The sequence below is a fragment of the Pongo pygmaeus genome, chromosome 12 (assembly GCF_028885625.2).
Source record: "Pongo pygmaeus isolate AG05252 chromosome 12, NHGRI_mPonPyg2-v2.0_pri, whole genome shotgun sequence".
NCBI lineage: Eukaryota > Metazoa > Chordata > Mammalia > Primates > Hominidae > Pongo > Pongo pygmaeus.
Window position 1 is genome coordinate 103,021,327 of NC_072385.2, and position 20,020 is coordinate 103,041,346.

Here is a 20,020-nt window from a genome sequence, read left to right on the forward strand (position 1 = left end):
CCTGGCATTAAGCACTATATCTATGCTGCTGATATTTGCATCTCTATTTCTAAGCTAAACCTATCCTTTGAGCTCCAATCCCTTCTATCCAATTATCAACTGGACACCTCTACCAGGATGTCTCCCTGGTACCTCCAACTCAACAAGTCCTAAACTGAACTCATGACATTTGCTCCTAAACTTACTCTTCATCCGATATTTCCCATCCCCGTGAAGAGTTTTACTTGCACCTGTTGCCCAAGTCAGAAATCTAGGTGTCAACCTTGAATCCCTCTCCTTCTCTTTCCCATCCAAATGATCACCAAGTCTTGGTAACACTGCACCATCATGCACTGAGCATGCAGGCCCTTGCTAAACACCCAATATTCAGCATTTTAGAAACCTGACATCCTTCCTGATGGAGGATCATCCCATCCTGTTGGAGTTTAGAGTCTGGTGATGAGCTGTGGTTGGTGCTCTGTAAGAAGAAGTTCTAGTGCAATCTTGAGGTGGAGAGCGGAAGGAAGTGAGTTGGACAGGAAGCAAGGCCAGCTCTATGTGTTTGCCCAGGAAGAACAAGACATGGATGTAACTTAGGTGGGTGCCGAGAGGTGTGGAGGCACTCAGCCTGTCGTTCTTCATTCCCACCCCCACTTCCCTGTTTGAAAGCATGATCAGCACCTGAGTTTCCACAGCTGCCTCCTCACTACCCTCCCTGGCCCCGGCTTTGCCCATCAGACCCATTTGTGGACCAGCACTGAGATGCTCTCAAAGAACAAACCGCCTCTTGCCCTGCTTAGAACCATCAGTTTCATCCCAGTGCCCTTTAAACAAGTCCAAACTCCTTGGCAGTGCCTCACAGGACCCTTAATGGTCTGTCTTTGCTTTCAACTCACCCATTTCTGCTCTTCCAAATTACCACCCATACATTCACATACACATCTATTTTAAGATCCTGCAGCACTCTTCCTGCCCGCAGAGCTTCTTTCATATCTTCATATGTGCTCATCTTGCTCTCCCCACTGCCTCTAGCAGGGGCCCCTACCTCTGGTTTGTCTAGATAATGTCCCCTTTTCCTTCCAGATACCAGCATCACCGTTACTACTTGACCACCATGGACCCGACAAGCAAGGGTCCCCCTCTGAGTGGTTCCCATAGGTCCCTCCTGCTCATCCTATGTCACCTGGGCTGTGATGGCTTATTTCATTATCTTCGCCTATTGTTCAAAAGCTTTCCATAGTATCCCACATTAGGTACAATGTCTGACACATAGTAGGTGCTCAATGAATATCTGATGAACAAATACATGACCAGGCCCCAGAAACAGCCAAATAAAGGGATTTTTTGAGACTGGGGCAGCGGAGAGTGGTGTTTCGGCTGCAGAATCCAAAGAGAAATTGTGAATAAGCAGGCCCAGAGCCCCAGCGGTGAATTATTAACAACACACTGAATGTTCTTGCAGCTTTGTTTTGAATGAAAAGTAAAAACACCCCCAAATTCCATCTTCAAGTAAAAGCACCAGTCCTCGCTGTCATTACTGCACCATTGTGAGTTATTGCTAAGTGTTTCCATAGCTCTGTCTGCAGTTATAGAAATCTGTTCTTGCTTAATTTCCCCAGCACCCTCCAGAGAGATGTGAGCACAGAGCATGGGCATGGGTTACGCTTCATGCTCTCAGTCTGGACTGGTGTTGCTGGTGCCTGCCTCTGACAGCTGTGTTTTGTCTTTGTGTCTGTCCACAACCCCGTTGCCCCCAGTGTTGAGAGCAGATTGGACCTGAGGAAGAATCTGCGCTGCCAGAGCTTCAAGTGGTACCTGGAGAATGTCTACCCTGAACTCAGGTATCCGTCCTACCTGTTGGAGTTTTGGCTGGCTGAAAGGAGAGGCCCTCAGCTGGCTTGGTCTGGAGAAGAGACAGACAATGACCAACTGGATGAGGGCTTTTATGTATATGGGAGGTCTAAGAAGACCAGTTGGCTCCCTTCACCCCTAAAACCCAGAGGGACCTTATACTGAATCAGTAGCATGAAGGATTACAGTTAACCAGTAGCAGTATTTCTCACCTGCTTGGGTTTGAGCCCTGACTTACGGACGCACTGACACCAGCTTCATTGCAGGGACTCATCTCCCTCTGTAGCTCCTGGGTCTTTCCTTGCCACCTCATTCTTAGTGGCACCCTGCCCTTCTCCGAGCAGTGCAGATATTTTCTAACAGCCCAGCCCTGCCATTCTCAGAACACTGCCCACCTTCTCCAGCTGGTAGTCTTGCTAATCCAATGAGCAGCGGACTCTCCTCTCTCCCTGTGACTGTCCTCCAGCATCCCCAAGGAGTCCTCCATCCAGAAGGGCAATATCCGACAGAGACAGAAGTGCCTGGAATCTCAAAGGCAGAGCAACCAAGAAACCCCAAACCTAAAGTTGAGCCCCTGTGCCAAGGTCAAAGGCGAAGATGCAAAGTCCCAGGTAAAGTAACTGGCTGGGCATACAGGATCATGTATCACAGTAGAGGGAGGCAGCCAGATGACTCTGCCTTCATCACCTGCTCTTACATGACATCAGATGCCCATTTACTCCCAGAGATCGGTAGTGGAGCATGAGAGGTGTGATCCCCCAACTCTGCCACTGTGCTTACACTGCTTGCTTTCCAAGTGCATAGAGTTCCTCTGAAAGACAGCTTAACAGGCAGCATCCTGCCTATAGGAAATTGCCCATTAAGTTAGCAGGAGCTTAATGAGTTTGTTGTAGTTGGTGTCCTACCTGCTGGCAGCAACTGTGGGCAGGGTCAGGCAAGGCGAATGGCACAGCTAGCTCACAGATGTGAAATGCAAAGGGGGAGAAGACTGCCGCTGGGTGACACTGCCTCCTGGGACAAGACGGAATGCCTGCTCTGTGAGTCTCCCAGCTGATTTAGCTCTGACTGGCAGGTAGTCACATCAGATTTGGTAAAACCATCTCTGTCTGCCACCTTGTCTCTGGGCAGCATCCTTCTTTATCCCCAGCTTCACCTCTGCATCTCCTGCCTCCCCTAAGTCTGCAGGACCCCTTGTGGTCCCTTCTCTGAAAGGTTTCCTGTGCTTTACTTGATTGATTGACAAAGTACCTCCCACTCCCTGCCATGTTTTTTGGGACAGTCTTCTCCCATCTGAGGCTAGAACTGTTGTTTTAAAGGTCACTGACAAATTCACAGCCTGTCTTATAGCACTTGGCCTGCTGACTGTGTTAAAGCACGGTGGCTCACGCCTGTAATCCCAGCACTTTGGGAGGTCAAGGTGGGTGGATCACCTAAGGTCAGGAGTTCGAGACCAGCCTGGCAAACATGGTGAAACCCTGTCTCTACTAAAAATACAAAAAATTAGCCGGGCAGGGTGGCACGTGCCTGTAATCCTAGCTACTCGGGGGGCTGAGGCAGGAGAATCGCTTGAACCCTGAAGGTGGAGGTGGCAGTGAGCCGAGATCACACCATTGCACTCCAGCCCAGGCAACAATAGTGAAACTCCATCTCAAAAAAAAAAAAAAAAAAGTCACGTTTGTCTATGGCTTCCTTGCTAACTCCTCACCCCCACTCTCATACCCTTCTGGCGGGTCTTCACCAAGGTTCTCAGCTCACTGTTCTTTTCTCTACAAACCATTTCTTGGAGATTTTTTCATGCTTCCAGCTTTGACAGTTTCCTGTTTATTGATTCACAAATTCCATATCTTCATCTATCCATGAATTCATTTGTTCATTCAACAGATACTTCTCTATTAACTATGAAGATGCAGAGATGAAAGACTAGGTTGCAGGCCTGAAGGGCCCCTCAAAGGGCCTAATGTAAAAATAAGCTAGAAAGTAGTCATTATGATGTAATCTCTGTCCTGGATGGAGTTTTGTCCAGGGTACCATAGAAGTTGCAAGAGATGGCATCCAAGTTAGGTGTGAGGCTCAGGGAAGGCTTCCAACCGCACTTGGAAATGATTTGTATTCTCAGAGATGAGTAGAAATAGGCCAGGTTGGGAAGGGAAGAAAGGGTGGCCCAGGAAAGACCTGGAGCTGAGCAAGGACGCTGGTGAGGATGCTGCCTTTGCAGGACAGTGGGAGAGTAGGGTTGGAGAGTGGGATGTGAGGGGAGGGAGCAGCAGACAGTGAGGCTGGAGAGAAAGCAGGAGCTGAATCCTGGTCTCTCTTCCTGTGCTGAAGAGGTTATGTTTTGTTCTGGGGAACAGGCTGCTATGAGATCTCAGGAGAGGGTTGGGAATTACAGATTTGCAGGTGCTGAAGAGGTTGCTTTTTGTCCTGGGGAACAGGATGCTATGAGATCTCAGGAGAGGGTTGGGAATTGCAGATCTGCAGGTGTAGATCTCCTACCTGGACTCTCTCAACACTGGCTGATTGAGTGAGTCCATGGCCACACTGAACTCACTTGTGACTCAAGACAACAGATAGCCATGAGCATCTATCAGGCACCCTGGCTGCCTCCCTGTCCCACTAGCTCTCTCCATGTGACCCCCTTCTTGCATGACCCTCAGTTCCAGCCTGGTCCAGCTTCTGCGGCTCTTCTTTCTCCTGCACCCCTCATTGTCTCATTTCTCAGAAGGGCTGCTCTTAGATCCCTTGTTCACTTCTTTATGCTAGATCAGCATTCCTCAGTCTCAGCACTCTTGACATTTGAGCTGGACGTTTCTTTGTTGTAGGGGCTGCTCTGTGTATTGTGGGCAGTCTAGCAGCATCCCTAGCCTCTGCCCACTCTTGCCAGCAGCACCTCCCCACAACACAACTCAACACAAGTCACAGCCATCAGAAGTGTCTCACACATGACCAAATGCCCCCTGAGGGACAAACCTACCCCAGTTGGGAGCCACTGGGTTAGATTACAGCAACAGCCTCCACTTGCTTCTCCTGCCCTGGCTGCAGCCCTGCCCCTACCCTGACACTGAATGTGGTCACTAACCCATTGTTCCCAGTCTCAGCACAGACATCGATGGCTCCTATTGTCTACTACAAAAGCCAGACTCTTGGCCTTGGTACTTGAGGCATCTCAACCCAGCTCCAGCTTGCAGTGGCTTTTCCAGGAACCATATCTCTACTCCAGTAGGGCAGGGGAGGGAGCTGCTTGAATCAGACAGGAAAAGGGAAAGGAAATTGAGGTGTTGATTTTGCTTAAGGCGTGACTGCCTGGATGAGAATGACAAAATTTGCTCAAGTGGCATTTTGCAAAATGTTGTGAGTAGGTGACACACATCCTTGTCTTCTGAATCTGTGTGTGGGCAGTGCTGGTGGGCAGCAGCCAGAGTGTTGTCTTCCCCCTTTCCCTGGGGCAGGAGTGTGCTTGGTCTGTTTCCAGCAGAACAGGGGACTTTTCTGGTACCTGACGCCTTTGGCTGCATAAGGAAGTGGGAGAAGAGGAGCCAGGTCTCTGTGGGCCTCCGAGAGGGGCCCTGCAATGCTCTGGCCCTGAGGAGAGTTGTCAGGCCTTTGTTTGACCAGAGGGTAATAGTGCCCATCCCAGCTGACCTTCCTGTCATGTGAAAAAGAGGAGGGACAGCAGTCATCTGCGGGCAACTCACACTCATCCTGGGCATGGCCTGCGGGTGAGCAAAGCATCTTCTCTGGAAGATGGTACTGAGATGCCCCTCCTCTCTGCCTTGGAGAGAACAACTGGGTTGGTGTCACCACAGTGTGAATGTGGGGTGCTTGGAGAATACTCCTAGACAGGATGATGCTCAGTCCACTTCACAGACTGTACCACGGCCCAGGGACCATTCCTGCTAGGATGCAAGGTGGCCTGATGCTGGGTGAGACAGAGCCCCTGCCCTCCAGGGCCTACGGCACAACTTGGATACATTTCCAAGTAATCTGGAGGTGTTAAACCCACATGGGACTGATAGAAATCCACAGGACCATGCCAGCTAAGATAATCTCCCTGAGTATGTGTGCCTATGTGTGTGTGTGTGTGTGTGTGTGTAGCATACAGTCTCATAGGACTGACTTATATGGCCTTTCTCTTCTTTTCAGTGTCCGCTCCTCCTTCCCAGATAAATGTCTTGTCTTCCCACTTCCCAACCCCTTCTGCTAACACTGGGCTTTGTCACATTCTCTCCTCTTATGGCTGCTTTGCCCCCATCACCTCTTCCCACCTCTGTCCTCCTACTTGTCCTGCCTCTTGGCCTGTCCAGAGGGAGTCACATCTGTCCCTCAAACCCCTAAACATGGTTTGTTCAGTCTTCTCTGCTCCCACTTCTTTTGTCTCTGGGAGGCCATATCAGGGAAGTGACATAAAAGCCTGTTAAGTAGATGTTGCTATTATCCCATTGTACAGATACAGGCCGAGGCCAAAACAATGAAACCAAGTCTTGGAGAGGTTACCCAAAGTCATATCCTACCAATAACGGTGAAGATGGATTTGGAGAATCTGGCCGCATATCATAGCTCTGCTCTTGCTGATGCTGGAGAGTCAGGGCTGGCTCTGAGCTCTTTTAGACAAGTCTAATCAGGTGAGAAGACACCTGCCCCTGAAATTCCTCTTCTAGGTTGTAAACATTAAAACCATAAATCAGCTACACCTTGACAGGTGAGAGTGGCAAGAGATTCTTCTTCTTGGCCAGTTTCCAAGGACAATCTTTATGAAAAGATGAACGAATGTTGTACCCCCATGTCAGAGTCTTGGGTGGAGGACCATGCCAGAGAGTAGTCCCCTCCCTGATGTTATGGGCATTGGGACAAGAGCATAAATGGAGGCTCCTACTCCCGATTCCACACCAGAATGTGGGACACACACCATGCTGGCTTCCTGTCTTGCCTGCCCCCATTTCTTCACACCCTGGCTGCATATCCAAGCTGGGTCACTCGCAACTAAATGGTCCACCTTGGGCCTAGGGGTATGTACTAGGATATAGTCTACCCTCAGAGGACACGCTCAAAGGCAAAGAAGCGAAGCCCCAGGTAAAGTAACTGGCTGGGGATACAGGACCATGTATGAACCCAGGGATGAGATCTACATAGGTTTTTAAATAAGGCTTGGTCCTTTTGCCCTGGAGATTCTAGGGTCCTCAACTGTGGAGTAAAAGCACCAGAGAATGGGAGCCAAGGGCTGAGTTCAGCTTTAGCTGCCCACAGTCTCTGCAGGCAGGTGAGCCCCAGGCTCTGGGGCATCCTCATTGTTGAAAGGAGACTGTTTTGTCCTCTGGTTCTGACACTGGCTCCCGATGCTTCTCCACCCTCCAGTCCTATCCAGTCCTCACCCTGCCTTCCCTCCCTCTCTTGGCTGACTTGTCAACCTTGGGAGCAAAATGTTTAATCTGAGTGTGTATTGAAGATGTCAGAAAACTGATGCCTTAGGTGAAATGCGAGAGAAATACATCATCCGTTTGTAAACATGTGAAGCCCGAGAAGTCTCCAGGTTAACAAGTTTCCTCTTAACTTTATTGGACTCTAGAAAAATATTTGTGAAAGGTAGAAAGAATACAGATGCACCACCAATCTAGTTTCCATCCCAATTTAAAGAAAGGGGAAAAACATAAGATATATTTTTAGCTCGTCCTTTTACCTGTCTCCCAGTGTGTGGGCTACTGGCTGTGGAGCATGCAAGATGGGTACCCTGGGTGGGCAGGTAAAGATAAAGTCTCCCCCTAACCTGGACTGGCACTGGTGGCTCGAGGTGTGTGAGCCTGAGTCTGCTGGTGGGACAGGCTGCCTGCACACCACCCTCCCTGCCCAATGCCACCCTCCCTGCCTGATACCACCCTCCCTGCCTGATGCCACCTTCCCTGCCCGATGCCACCTTCCCTGCCCGATGCCACCCTCCCTGCCCAATGCCACCCTCCCTGCCCACACACCACCCTCCCTGCCCAATGCCCCTCCCTGCCCGATGCCACCCTCCCTGCCCGATGCCACCCTCCCTGCCCGATGCCACCCTTCCTTTCTGTGCTTTGTCAACACAGCCTTGGGAATGGCTCCATCCCTGCCTCCAGCATAGCGCCTGGGCAGGATTCCAAAGGAAGGTCTGTAAGGTCATCTCTCTTCTTGTTGGTTCCCCTGGTCACCATCGTGAACACAGCAGACAGCAATTGAGCATTTGCTAATGGAAAGCACCACTCTGGGATAGGTATTAACCCATTTGTTCCTTGCAGTGACCCTCTTAGAGACTGATGTCATCCTCATTTTACATACAAGGGAACTGTGGTACAGAGTGGAGTAACTCGCTCAAATTCACAGGTTAATAGGCAGCTCTGTGGGGATTCTAGCCCTGGTATCACCCCAGGATCCAACAACATGACCCAACAAAGATGTACTGAGTGTGGGCTTTAATCACACATATAAGTGTAATCTCGCCACATGGGAGGAAAGGACAGAATGGGCTGGAAATAAAGAAAAGACCCCAAAAGTGGGTTCATCAAAGTTTCCAATGGAAGGAGGTGTGTCTAGGAGCCCACCAGGTCATCCTGCTGCCTCTGGAGAAAAAGCCTCCACCAGGGAGGGGCTGAGGCAGACCCCAGCACAGCCATCCGTGCACTTGTGCTGTTGTCACAGTTGGTACAATCACTACAGCTGATGCTTCAGAGAGCCAGAGGCATCACGAGGTCAGTTCATTTGAATTCAGGCTCATCCATTCTAGATGCCTTGTTTGAAGGGAGAGCTTCAAGGCTGTGTCTCAGGGACTGTGGAGGTACCCAGTATGGACTAAGATGTTCAAGGCCCTGGATACTTGGCTCAGGTCCCACCCCACCAAGGAGAGGCCAAGTTCAGAATCAACCCTGGGGTCTGCTTCTGGCATTGCCAGAGTAACCATTGGCCCCTTTGATCCTCAGTCTCCCTTTCTACAAAACGGGAACCATAGTGATTATGAGAATTAAATAGACAATGAATGTGAAGCAACTAGCACCAGGCCTGGCCCTTGAAAGAGTCTCTTACAAGCAGGTGTCACTTTGGCTGTCTAACTACAACAAAACCAGCAGTGCTGCCCTGCCCATGCCTGGTGGTGTCACCCCTCCTGGAGAGAGTATTGACAGAGGGGGTAAGGGAGGCTTGGAGAGACTGCCCAGGTGGTATGTGAGTAATGCCAGGGCATGGTTCAGATACAGGCCTGCCACCTGCAGAGCCCAAGCCCTTCAGGTGAGACTAGGGCTTCTAACCCTCAGCACTACTGGTAATAGGGCCAGATCCTTCTTTGTTGAGGGGTTGTCCTGTGCAGCATAGGATGTTTAGCAGCATCCCTGACCCCACCTACTGGCAGCTAGAAACACTCCTCCACCCAGCCATAGAACCAAAAATGTCTGCAGACACTGCCAGAGGTCCACTGAGTGGGGAGAGTTGAGAGCCGCTGCTCTAGGCTGATTGTTTCTTGCCTACCAGAGGTAGGGGCCCTGGGCCATTCCAAGACCAGCCCCTCTGCCTGGGCCCAGGCTCGTCCTCACTCCTGCCTCTTTTTTTTTTTTTTTTTTTTGAGACGGAGTCTTACTCTTTTGCCCAGGCTGGAGTGCAATGGCATGATCTCAGCTCACTGCAACCTCTGACTCCCAGGCTCCAGCAATTCTCCTTCTTCAGCCTCCTGAGTAGCTGGGATTACAGGCACGTGCCACCACACCTGGCTAGTTTTTGTATCTTTGGTAGAGATGGGGTTTCACCATATTAGCCAGGCTGGTCTCAAACTCCTGACCTCGTGATCCACCTATCTCAGCCTCCCAAAGTGCTGGGATTACAGGCAAGAGCCACCGCACCTGGCCCTCTTTTAGTTACCTCTTAAGACAATCCTTCATCCCTGCTTCGCCATCCCGTGCAAGACCACAAGTCCCAGGCTGGGAGCTGTGGCCTCTCTGCATCCCAGCTTCCACAGCTATGGCCAGACTGGCATCTGCTAGAGAGAGAAGGTTACTGACCCCTGCCTGTCCCCTCCCTGCTCCCACCAGCACTGGCCGTCTCCAGACATGTCCTCCAAGCACAGAAGGTTTTAAGGCTGTCTGGCCCAGTCGATCCCGTCCTCATTCATTGGTGACTCCCCTCCTCCTCAGCCCCCAGCTGGCCTATCCCAGTGGAGGGGGCGGCGCCACCCACACCAACCAAGGACGGTCTCTGGGTTGCCCTTCCATGGCTACAGCTTTGGGATAGGAGGGACGGTTCCCAGACCAAACTGAGGGTTGGGCTGCTTATTCTCATGGCCCAATAATGAGATGCAGATGAACTGGGAAAGAAGAGAGTTTATTTCTGTAACCGGGCACAGAGAGAAAACCTGGAAATTATCGCCAGACTAACTCAAGATTACAAAGTTTTTCAGAGCTTATATATCTTCTAAGCTATTTGTCTACGTGTAAGTGTGCATTCATCTAAAGACATAAGTGATTAACTTCTTTTAATCTATAACTAAGGTCTGAGTCCTGAAGACCTTCTCCTGGAGCCTCAGTAAATTTACTTAATCTAGATGGGTCCAGGTGCCAGGGGTGATTACTCTTATCTTGTCTCCTGCTAAATCATGGAGGTTTGGGGGGAGTTCCTTCAGACCCCAATAAAACTTGTTTGTGGAGGTCTGGGGAGTTTCTTCAGACCCCCAATAAAACTTGTTTAATCCTAAACAGGTCCTGTTAAGAATTCCTTCATTATCTTGTCATGCTTCGAGGCCCAGGAAAAGCCTAGACAAACTCTTGGTGGGCTTTTGTTACATATAAGCCTTTGTAAAAGGGCACTGGCCCTTTCAGCCTTTAACATTTAACTTACCCACTCGGTCAGGGCTGAAACAATTGTCTTGGAGGCCTGCCTGTTCAGCTGTTAGGGAGACCTGGCCTGCCACAGGACCTCCATCATGGGCTAGGCTTTTGCCAGGCCCCCAAATGAAGCCACCAGCAGAGGGCCCAGCACTCAGCGAATCCAGGCCAGACCTGCTGAGCAACCTCTGCTGCCTTCCTGGAGTCTGTTTCTAACTGTAGGTTTCTTTTAATAAACCCATTCATCACGGCCCTTCTGGGAAGTCTGACAGGCTGCAGAATGGAAATCCGAAAATGCTCTCCTTGCTTCCCGCCTGCGTGCTCCTGTCTCCTGCTTCTCCTCCCTCCTCTCCTCTTTCAGATGTGGCCAGACATCAGCCTTCCTCTGGGACATGATGAGGCTAAGTTATTGAAATGCCAGGAAATACCAGCTGATGGAAAGTCCACTTAGCATGAGGGCTTCATTAGCTGTGCCTGTTCACACATTCTCCTTGGGGGTCTTTGAGATGTTTTCATCAGGTCCCGGCCTGGGGACACACCAGATGCCCAAATGCATTTCTTCCTGAAAGGCATCTGTGGACAACAAGAGTCAAGGATGTCAAAAGAACTGCCCACCCACCCACCCATCCAGCACTTCCAGTTTTGAGACCCCTAGGATATTAAAAAAGAAGAAATGGCAAAGTGGGCTCTCAAAAGAGGCTTTTATATTTAATCAGTTAATGCTTTTAACACAAAAAACACAATGTCGTTGTATGACGGTGATTGTAAGATAATGGCAGGATTTATTTTTGAAATAATAATTTGTGGTTCCCTACAGACTCTATAGTCAGGTAATGGGTCAGAAAGAATGAACTTCGTCTTTCCCTTGTACTGATCTCAGGGCATATGGCTTCCTGGTAGTCTAGCTGTTGCATTTGATCTTTTGGCCCTTCTCTCTCCTCCCCACAGGCCAAGGAATATTCTAGACCCACCTTCTAGATCACATTCTGGGTATTTAGGACTTCAGAATCCCCTACCCAAATGGCCCCAGCCTAATTCAAAACCCTGCGTGGGTCTCATCCCTGGGTTTGCCCTCTGAGGGTGGACTGTGTCTCTAGTACACATCCCCAGGTCCAAGGGAGACCATTTAGAGGGGAATGACTCAGCTTGGATATGCAGCCAAGGTGGGGGAAGAAAAAGGGGGGGTGGCTCAGGCTAGAAGCCAGCACTGTGTGTATCCTGTGGTCTGGTGTAGAATCAGGAGTGTGGGCCTCCATTCATACTCATGGCCCAATTACTCTATTAGAGAGGGCACTACTCTCTGGCCTGCCCCACCCCAGACCTTGGCAAGGGAGTACAACCTTTGTTCATCTTTTCATAAAGGTTGTCATTGGGAACTGGCCAAGAAGAAGAATCTCTTGCCACTGTCCCCTGTCAAGGTGGAGCTGATCTTTGGTTTTAATGTTTACAACCTGGAAGAAGAATCTCAGGGACAGGTGTCTTCTCCCCGGATTAAAGTTATCTAAAAGAGCTCAGAGCCAGCCCTGACTCTCCAGCATCAGCAAGAGCAGAGCTGCTGGAGAAAGTTGGTGTGGGGGCCACTTGCTGGTGTATGACTTTGGATAGCCTCTCCGAGCCTTGGTTTCATCATCTATAAAATGAGGATAATAGTAATACCTGCTTAATAGGATTCTTATGAAAATTAATCAATCTGTGTAAAGTTGTCAGGATAATGCTGGGAACATCATAAGCGTGCAATAAATGTCAGCTCTTATTAGCAGCAGCAGCAGCAGCAGCAGCCTGGTCATTGCACCACCTCTGTGCAATGGGGACAGACTTCTTTCCCCTTTCAGCTTATCTTGGAGAAAGGCAAATGGGATGTGTGGAATGTGATGTTCACAAGGCCAGAGAAGAACTTCTTGATATGTCCCAAGGAATATATCTCATGACTTTTTATTATAGAAAATTTCAAATATCTATAGATACAGAAGTCGAATAGTATAAAGAACGCCCATGTACCCATTGCCCTGCTGTAAGAACAAGACTCAGGGACAGTCTTGTTTCATCTATATTTGCATCTTTCCCCAGGGAGTACTTTCTGATCTAGGTCTTCTCCCAACACTAACAGTTTGCAAAGGGATAAAAGAATCCTTATGCAGGAGCCATTCTCCCACTAGGCAGGTGAGCCCCAGATCAAGAGAGCCAAACGTCATTGTCCAGCAAGTCAGGTTGACTCAAGGTGGACGTATTCAGGACAGCAGAAGGTCCTGAGCCTGTGGGAGTGGTTCCTCCAAACCACCCAGGTCCCAGAAAACAATTAAAGTCTCTCAGCAGCCCATGGAGGTCAGGAGAGGACCAGGGATCAGGAGGGAAGGTACGGAATGAGAGACAGATGACCACCATGTCTGCCTGGGGGACACCTTGTCCTAGAGTAGGAGGCTGGCCTGCTAAGTGGACTTTTTCATTCTTGGGCCAAGGGGAAGTAGCCAATAAGTAACCTGGTCCAGAGGCTCAGGGTCAACTTGTTTCAGGGATGTAGTGGAAACAGACACAGCCCTCAAAGGATCCTCTGCAGCTTCCCCAGGGGACCCAATTCAGGAATCATCTTCTTTGCCCCCAGATGGAGGCAAAGGGTAAATGTTACCTTATTTTACAACCTGGGGGAAAAAACCGCTTATGCCAGTACTTTCTGCCCTACTGACTTAAGAACTGGGAAGTGCTTGTGGCTTCATAAGCCAGTTACTCTGTGATCTCTGGTACTTTGGAGGAAAAATGTTGGAATCATTCCTCATAATGAATGACACAGCATGCCCTTCTTCCTGATGCCAACAGAACTCTGCTTGTCAATCCAATTTCTCAGCTTCTCTCCCTGCAAGAGCTCAGGGGCCAAAAGATCTATTATCCTGGCACATGCACCCTCCTGAAATAATTTGAATCCTCATAACATTCTTCTTTCCCTAGACCCTTCTTTATTCATTCCCTTGGAACACTTGTGCCATTTGCCCCTCCATTTGCCTCTTGTCATAACTCTCATGTGCTCTAGTCTCATGTGCTCTAGACACTGACTCAGACTCCCTTTCAAGGAACAGGGGAGAGTCTAAAGGTACTGGTATGGAGGGGTGGGGAGTTGACCTGCTAGATGGCTGCTTGAAATGTCAAGTGCTGGGAACAGACCCCCTCGAGATGTTTTCTCCAAACAGAAACTGGAGCACACAGCTCAGCTGGGGTTGTTGTTCAGGCTCCTGCCCAAAGCCCAGAGTTGTTCAGGACTCCCAGAGGCAGCCTGAATGGCCCAGGCCCAGGCCCCTTCATGGGGTATGGGATGGAGATTTCCATGGAGATATGACCTCCGAGTCTCTGGCACTTGAGTAGCATTTTCCAAGGTAACCTTGATGATCATTGCCTACTGGGACCCTTGGTGCTTCTTACCAACTATGCTAATCACACCCATAAGTATGGTTGTATCCCATGAGTAGTGGCTTCCTGGATCCTGAACAAACCTTCCTGGTCTCTTTCTCCCCAGGTGTGGGCCTTCACGTACACCCAGCAGATCCTCCAGGAGGAGCTGTGCCTGTCGGTCATCACCTTGTTCCCTGGCGCCCCAGTGGTTCTTGTCCTTTGCAAGAATGGAGATGACAGACAGGTAGGTGCTCAGCAGGTCCCTGGGATGTGGCCATCTCTGTAATGTGACTGCCTGTTGAGGGCTTAGTCTCATGAGCAGGAAAAGAGAGAAATTGTTAGAAGAGGAAGAGTTGATAAGAGAGGTCAGGAGAGGGAGGGAAAGTGCTGCCTGGGATCCCCTCTGTGATGCCAGCAGCAATGGCAACATCCACCCTCACTGGTCAGCCTGCCCCATGAAAGCCTATTGATTTCTGCTGACCACACCATGCCCACTCATCTTCTGCTTTCCTATCATTGCTCTGTTCCCCACCTGGGATCCCAAACAAGGATCTCAGGGTCACAACGATGAGCAAGACTTGACCCTTGCCTTCAGGGCCCTGGGCTCTGGCAGTGTGTCCCCCAAACTTCCTAGCATTCTGGATGCACCAAATGCCCAGTTCCTCTAGCAGCAAAGTGATGTCTCCAGTCAGTTTCTTGCCAACTGGGTATTGGTGTTAGAGAGAACAAGATTCAAATGCCTGTTATGGTTTACAGGCTGTGTGACCCATGGCAGGTTACTGGACCTCTCTGGATGTCCATTTCCTCCTCTCTGAAATGGGGTTGAGAATGTCCACTACACAGGGCAGCTGTGACTGTCTCTTGGCAGTAACGTGCTCAGTGCCCTCTCTGGGGTGCTTCCCCTGATGTGTCCAGTCCCTCCTCTGTCATGCGAGGTCAAGTGTGAGAACCTGCTGCATGAGACCCGCCTCTCTGCTCTGGCCCCTCGTGTGCTGACACATTTTGAAGAAGCCCCCAGCCCCTCCTGCCATCACGCTCACTGCTCCCAGCTCTTCCCCACTTCTCTGCCATCATGCAGATGCTGAGTGTGGATCGTTTCTTAGGTTGCTCCTGTGACTAACTCGCTTCACGTTTTCTGGGCTACTGCTTGGAAAGTTATTGCCTCCTAATGAGTTTTCCTAGTAAACATATTGATTTTACTTTTAACTTTTTTTAATCCAATTTAAAAAAAGAAACCAACAATAATACCTGGCAGAGCAATTAGTTGCAGTTTTAGTGCTTATGAAACCATGAAATCAAGTCTCTGAGTGACCCTAGACATGAGGCACCTACCTTTCTGATAATGCCAGAACTCCTCTATTACTGATGGCACCTAGTTCATTCACTCTCCTCTTTGTCTTACCAGCAATGGACCAAAACTGGTTCCCACATAGAGCACATAGCATCCCACCTCTGCCTCGATACAGATATGTTCGGTGATGGCACCGAAAACAGCAAGGAAATCGTCGTCAACCCATGTGAGTCCTCACTTATGAGCCAGCACTGGGACATGGTGAGCTCTTGAGGACCCCTGCCAGAAGCAGCGAGGGCCATGAGGTGGTGCTTCCCTGGACCAGAACAGACTGGAAACTGGGCAGCAAGCAGCCCACAACCACCTCAGACATCCTGGGCTGGGAGGTGGAGGCAGAGCCCCCCAGGACAGGAGCAACTGTCTCAGGGAGGACAGAGGAAAACATCACAAGCCAATGGGGCTCAGAGAAATATCCCACATGTTCTCAAAGCCGTTAAATTCCAGTCCTGGCCAGTCTTTCCCTGATTGGTATCTGGAGACAGAAACCTAATGGGAAGTGTTTATTGTTCCTTTTCTTACAAAGGAAGCACTCTCTGGAGGCCAGAGAGAAAAGCCTTCTTTTTCACTAGGCCGGGACTACATTGAGAGATGAAGAATGGAGGTTGTTTTCAAAAGAAATAAAGAGAAACTTAGAAGTTGTCTCTGGACATCTCTTGCTGTTTTCTTCTTATGTTGGCTCAGGGCTAAGCTGAGCTCTGCACGGAATAGGGGCATGGGGTGGGGGGCACCTGTGGCAGACTGGACAAAGAAGACAGGGAGATGGGAGACCTGTGCCCTTATCCTGGGCTGCCACCAACTAGCTGTGGGATCTTAAAATGACATATAACTTCTTTGATCCACCATTTCCTGTTATGTCAGATTAGGAGAGTGGGACCAGATCAGGGGTTTCTATTGATGATGCACACTTGCCACATTCTGGGGAACTGTCTAACTTGGAAGCTCTAGGCTCCCTGTGGAGATCCTGGTTCAGTAGGTGTGGGGTAGGGTCTAGACATCTCAGCTGATTCTGACACCACTCCTTGCTTAAAAACATTACCCTAGATGATCTCGCTGGCTGCTAGGGCTTTATGGCCTGTGGCCTTTAGCATAGAAATTTCTAACTCTAATAAATCCCCAGCTTACTAGTGTGCCCTGGGAATAGTTTATGGTGGTTGTCCATTCTTATTAACTAGGGTTTAAGAGAAGAACCAATCCATATGAAGTTCCCAAAACATGCCCATACCTTCTCTGCCCAGGTGAGTTTCCTACATGCTGTTTGGTAATTGACTTTGTTATCCACTGCTGCATAACAAATGACCCTGAAATTTAGCAGCCTAAAGCAACACACATCTATTCCCGTATGGCTTTTGTGGGTCAAGGATACAGGCATATCTTAGTGAGATCCTCTGCTTCAGGGTGTCTTACAAGGCTGCCATTAAAGTGTTGGCCAGGGTCACAGTTGTCTCAAGGTTCAACTGGAGCAGGATCTGTTCCAAGCTCACTCAGCAGTTGTTGGCAGGATTTGGTTCCTCGCAGGCTGTTGGCCAGAGGCTGCCCTCAGTCCCCTGCCATGTGGGCCTCTCCAGCATCACCGCTTGCTTCACCCAGGCAAGTAAGCCCATGCCACCAAGACGGAAGTCACAGCCTTTTATAAACTCATCTCAGTTATAAGTTACTTGCCCTTGCTTTTGGCATATTTTATTTTAGAGAAGCAAGGCATCAGGTGTAGCCCGCACTCAAAAGAAAGAATTAATGTCAGGAGGCAGCGATTGCTGGGAGCCATTTTAGAATCTGCCAACCACAGGAACTATTATATTCTAAGCAGGTATCTGTTTCCCCTTCATCCAGAAAGCCCTTCAGTGATGGTAATTAGTTCAAGCTCATCATTATAAAATCCATTACTGAAGACTGCTATAGACTTGGAAAGTAAAGAGTCGAGTGTGTGCAGCCCCAGAAGCTCCTCTGGTGTTGGATCTGTTTGTTTCTGCAATGCTCTTGTGGCCTCCCGTAGTTACGATGTGCCTCTTTTGTTGAAGCAGTTTTGCTCCACACTGGGAAAGAGAAGGGAGGTCGTGGGTAAATAAGGCCATCTATAGAAGACATTCTGATGGCTCGTAAGCTCTGTGTCCAGGCTCTGTTGAAACCAGGCCTGCAGAGAAGAACGAGAACAGGCATGTTCACCAGCAACCTCTCCCCTATGTAGTGAAACAAGTACTGCACTAAAATAAATAGAAGAGGGCCTGGGATTGTCCTCATCTGTCCTCTGTCGCCCTCAGTGTATGTGCATGTCTTTGAGCTCCCTGGTGGCAAGAAAGTTATCTCTTCTTTATCCCCACCGCTGGGCTGGGCACTTCAGCCTCTCAGTGGGTGTGTTCCTAAATGGATGATTGAAAAACTATTCCTTGTCTGAGACAAGTGACATTATTTATGTTTTCCTTCGCCTGTAAAGTCACAGAATGCTGGTGGTGTTGGGTGTTTCTCAAACACCCAAAGGAATGGGGGCAAAGGAATAAAGGCCTCAGCCCCAGGGGGGCAAACACACCTTATCTCAGCCTATTTTGATGTGGCTTAGTTGTCCCCTTGGCCTCCCTCTTATAGCCAAAGCCCTTGGGGTGATAATGAAGAGTCACCTTAAAGGATGTGGAGGGTAATCTGCCAAAGGAGATGGGATGGCTCTCATGTGAGCTGCTGTGCCTGCATCTTAAAGCCTCCTTAGTGGAAAATGGAGGTTCAAAACTCTGATGGTGCAAATAGGAATCTCTGCAACTGTGCAGAGTTATCCAAATGCTCTCTAGCCACTAACCTGAGGGTGATGCAGCCAAAGCAAGAGGAGTTGGGGATTTAAAAGCAATCAAAGCAGCCATTCTGAACCTCCACCAATTCGAGGCAAAGTTGACAATCACTGGATGGGATAGTGACATTCTCCAGCCCCAGGGATGCCTTTGCCTGCAGGTGTGCAGCAGAGAATGTGTGTGGCCAAGCTTTCCCTGGCTGTCTGATGTTTTGGTAGATGCTGAATGAGAGCCCTCAGTCAAATCCAAATACTGAGTTTGAATGCCAAAAGGTAGTAACTTGGACTAGCACACTTAGTAGGTCACCAGTAGCTGTGAGTGAAGGTGAAAGTTTGTCAAATGGTATCGGCCTATGACAACAAAAAAGACCGACACTCTAAGGATCTTAAAGGCTCACAAGATTTAGACCTCAAACCATGCTTGGAGAGTCATCACCCTAGAGCAGTCTCACCATCCTGACAGGTGAGGAAGCGGCCAGGTGTGGCAGAAGCCCCTTCCCCCAAGGTTGCATCTGGTAGTGGAAACAGTATGCACATCTGAGTGTTTTATTGGTGTGATGTGTGTATTAAAGGAAATGGAATTTGTATATATATATACACACACACATACATATACACACATACATCATACACATATGAGCATATATATACTCATATATATGTATTAAAGGAAATGGAATTTATATATATACACACGCATATATACACACACATATATGAGCATATATATACTCATATATATGTATTAAAGGAAAGGGAATTTATATATATATGAATATATATATATGTTGTGTGTCTGTGTACACATGTTGGCATATATATATGTTGTGTGTGTGTGTACACATATAGGCATAGCAGGCATGCTCTGCTATTTGGATTAGAGTTGAAGTCACAATGGTGTTGAGTGAATGGGGAGAAATGGGAGTTTTTAGGTAAATCTGAGCTCAATATGGGTGGCTGAGACTGGTGCCATGTTGGATCTGAGACTCACTCTCTTGAGTGATCTGAGACTCACTCACAGTTTCCTTCTGTACTTTGTAATTTCTCCCTGTGAGCTCATTTTCAGCAGGAGTTTCTTCCTCTAGGTATCCCAGGTGCCCCCGCTTGTGGAGGCATGCCTCAGGGAAGGTTTGCCTTTGCCTCTGCCGGGGTCCTAGTAGGTTTCATAGACTCCAAATGGACTTATACATTGATTTCTCTGTTGGTGGTTTCCACACTGTGAGTGATGAGAATTTGGACCCCACCTCTATTACTTGGCACAAGCTTGGATTTTGATCTTTCCCAGATTGTCATTTTTCTACCCAAAATTTTAGTCCTGCTCCATGCCATCACCACTCATCCAGCTGGTGGATGGGGTGTGTCTAGCCTCTCTAAACATACAACGATAGTAGGGCCCCATTTCTGGCCTCTGCCACCCAAGAGGCTGTGGTTTTCACATCTTCCCCTGCCTGGGTACTAAAGCCCCAGCCCTGTTGATATGCACCTGGCTTCAATTCCCCTTCAGCGCTCATTCATGACTCTGACTCTGAATTCCCATTTGTTTTTAGAATCTGAAATTTCTCCCTTTTTCCTTTCAAATGCAGCTGTGATTTCAAATTGTTTTATCCAATATTTATATATGTGGGGGAAAGGGAGCTCCCTGTGCCAGCTCAGACCAAAATCCCTTAGTGCTGTAATTAGCTGTCACCGCTGTCTTTCCCACCGGCTGTGGGACCATATCTTATTGTAGACAATAAATTTCTATGAATGAGTGAGAGAATAAGCCTGTGATTCTTTAGTACCACTTTCTAATTACCTCCTGGCTACAGTTATCAAACGTTAGAGTTTTAAAAAGACAGCAAAAGCAGAAACAGAGGACCGAGAAGACAAATT

At 48.9% G+C, this 20,020-nt stretch overlaps 1 protein-coding gene across 3 annotated transcripts in view; it reads left to right on the forward strand.

Moving 5' to 3' along the window:
- The window catches only part of GALNT14 (polypeptide N-acetylgalactosaminyltransferase 14), a 234,215-nt gene extending 218,190 nt beyond the window's left edge, over positions 1-16,025 (forward strand). The window contains exons 13-16 of one of the 3 annotated variants that reach the window (XM_054476282.2): positions 1,737-1,820; positions 2,297-2,441; positions 14,152-14,271; positions 15,433-15,998. In XM_054476282.2, the coding sequence (XP_054332257.1) occupies positions 1,737-1,820; positions 2,297-2,441; positions 14,152-14,271; positions 15,433-15,591 (508 nt within the window). In that variant the 3' untranslated portion in view covers positions 15,592-15,998. Of the gene's footprint in view, positions 1-1,736; positions 1,821-2,296; positions 2,442-14,151; positions 14,272-15,432 lie in introns of all 3 variants that reach the window. The other 2 variants (XM_054476281.2, XM_054476284.2) reach the window with 2 other exon arrangements.
- Positions 16,026-20,020: the final 3,995 nt, after the last annotated feature.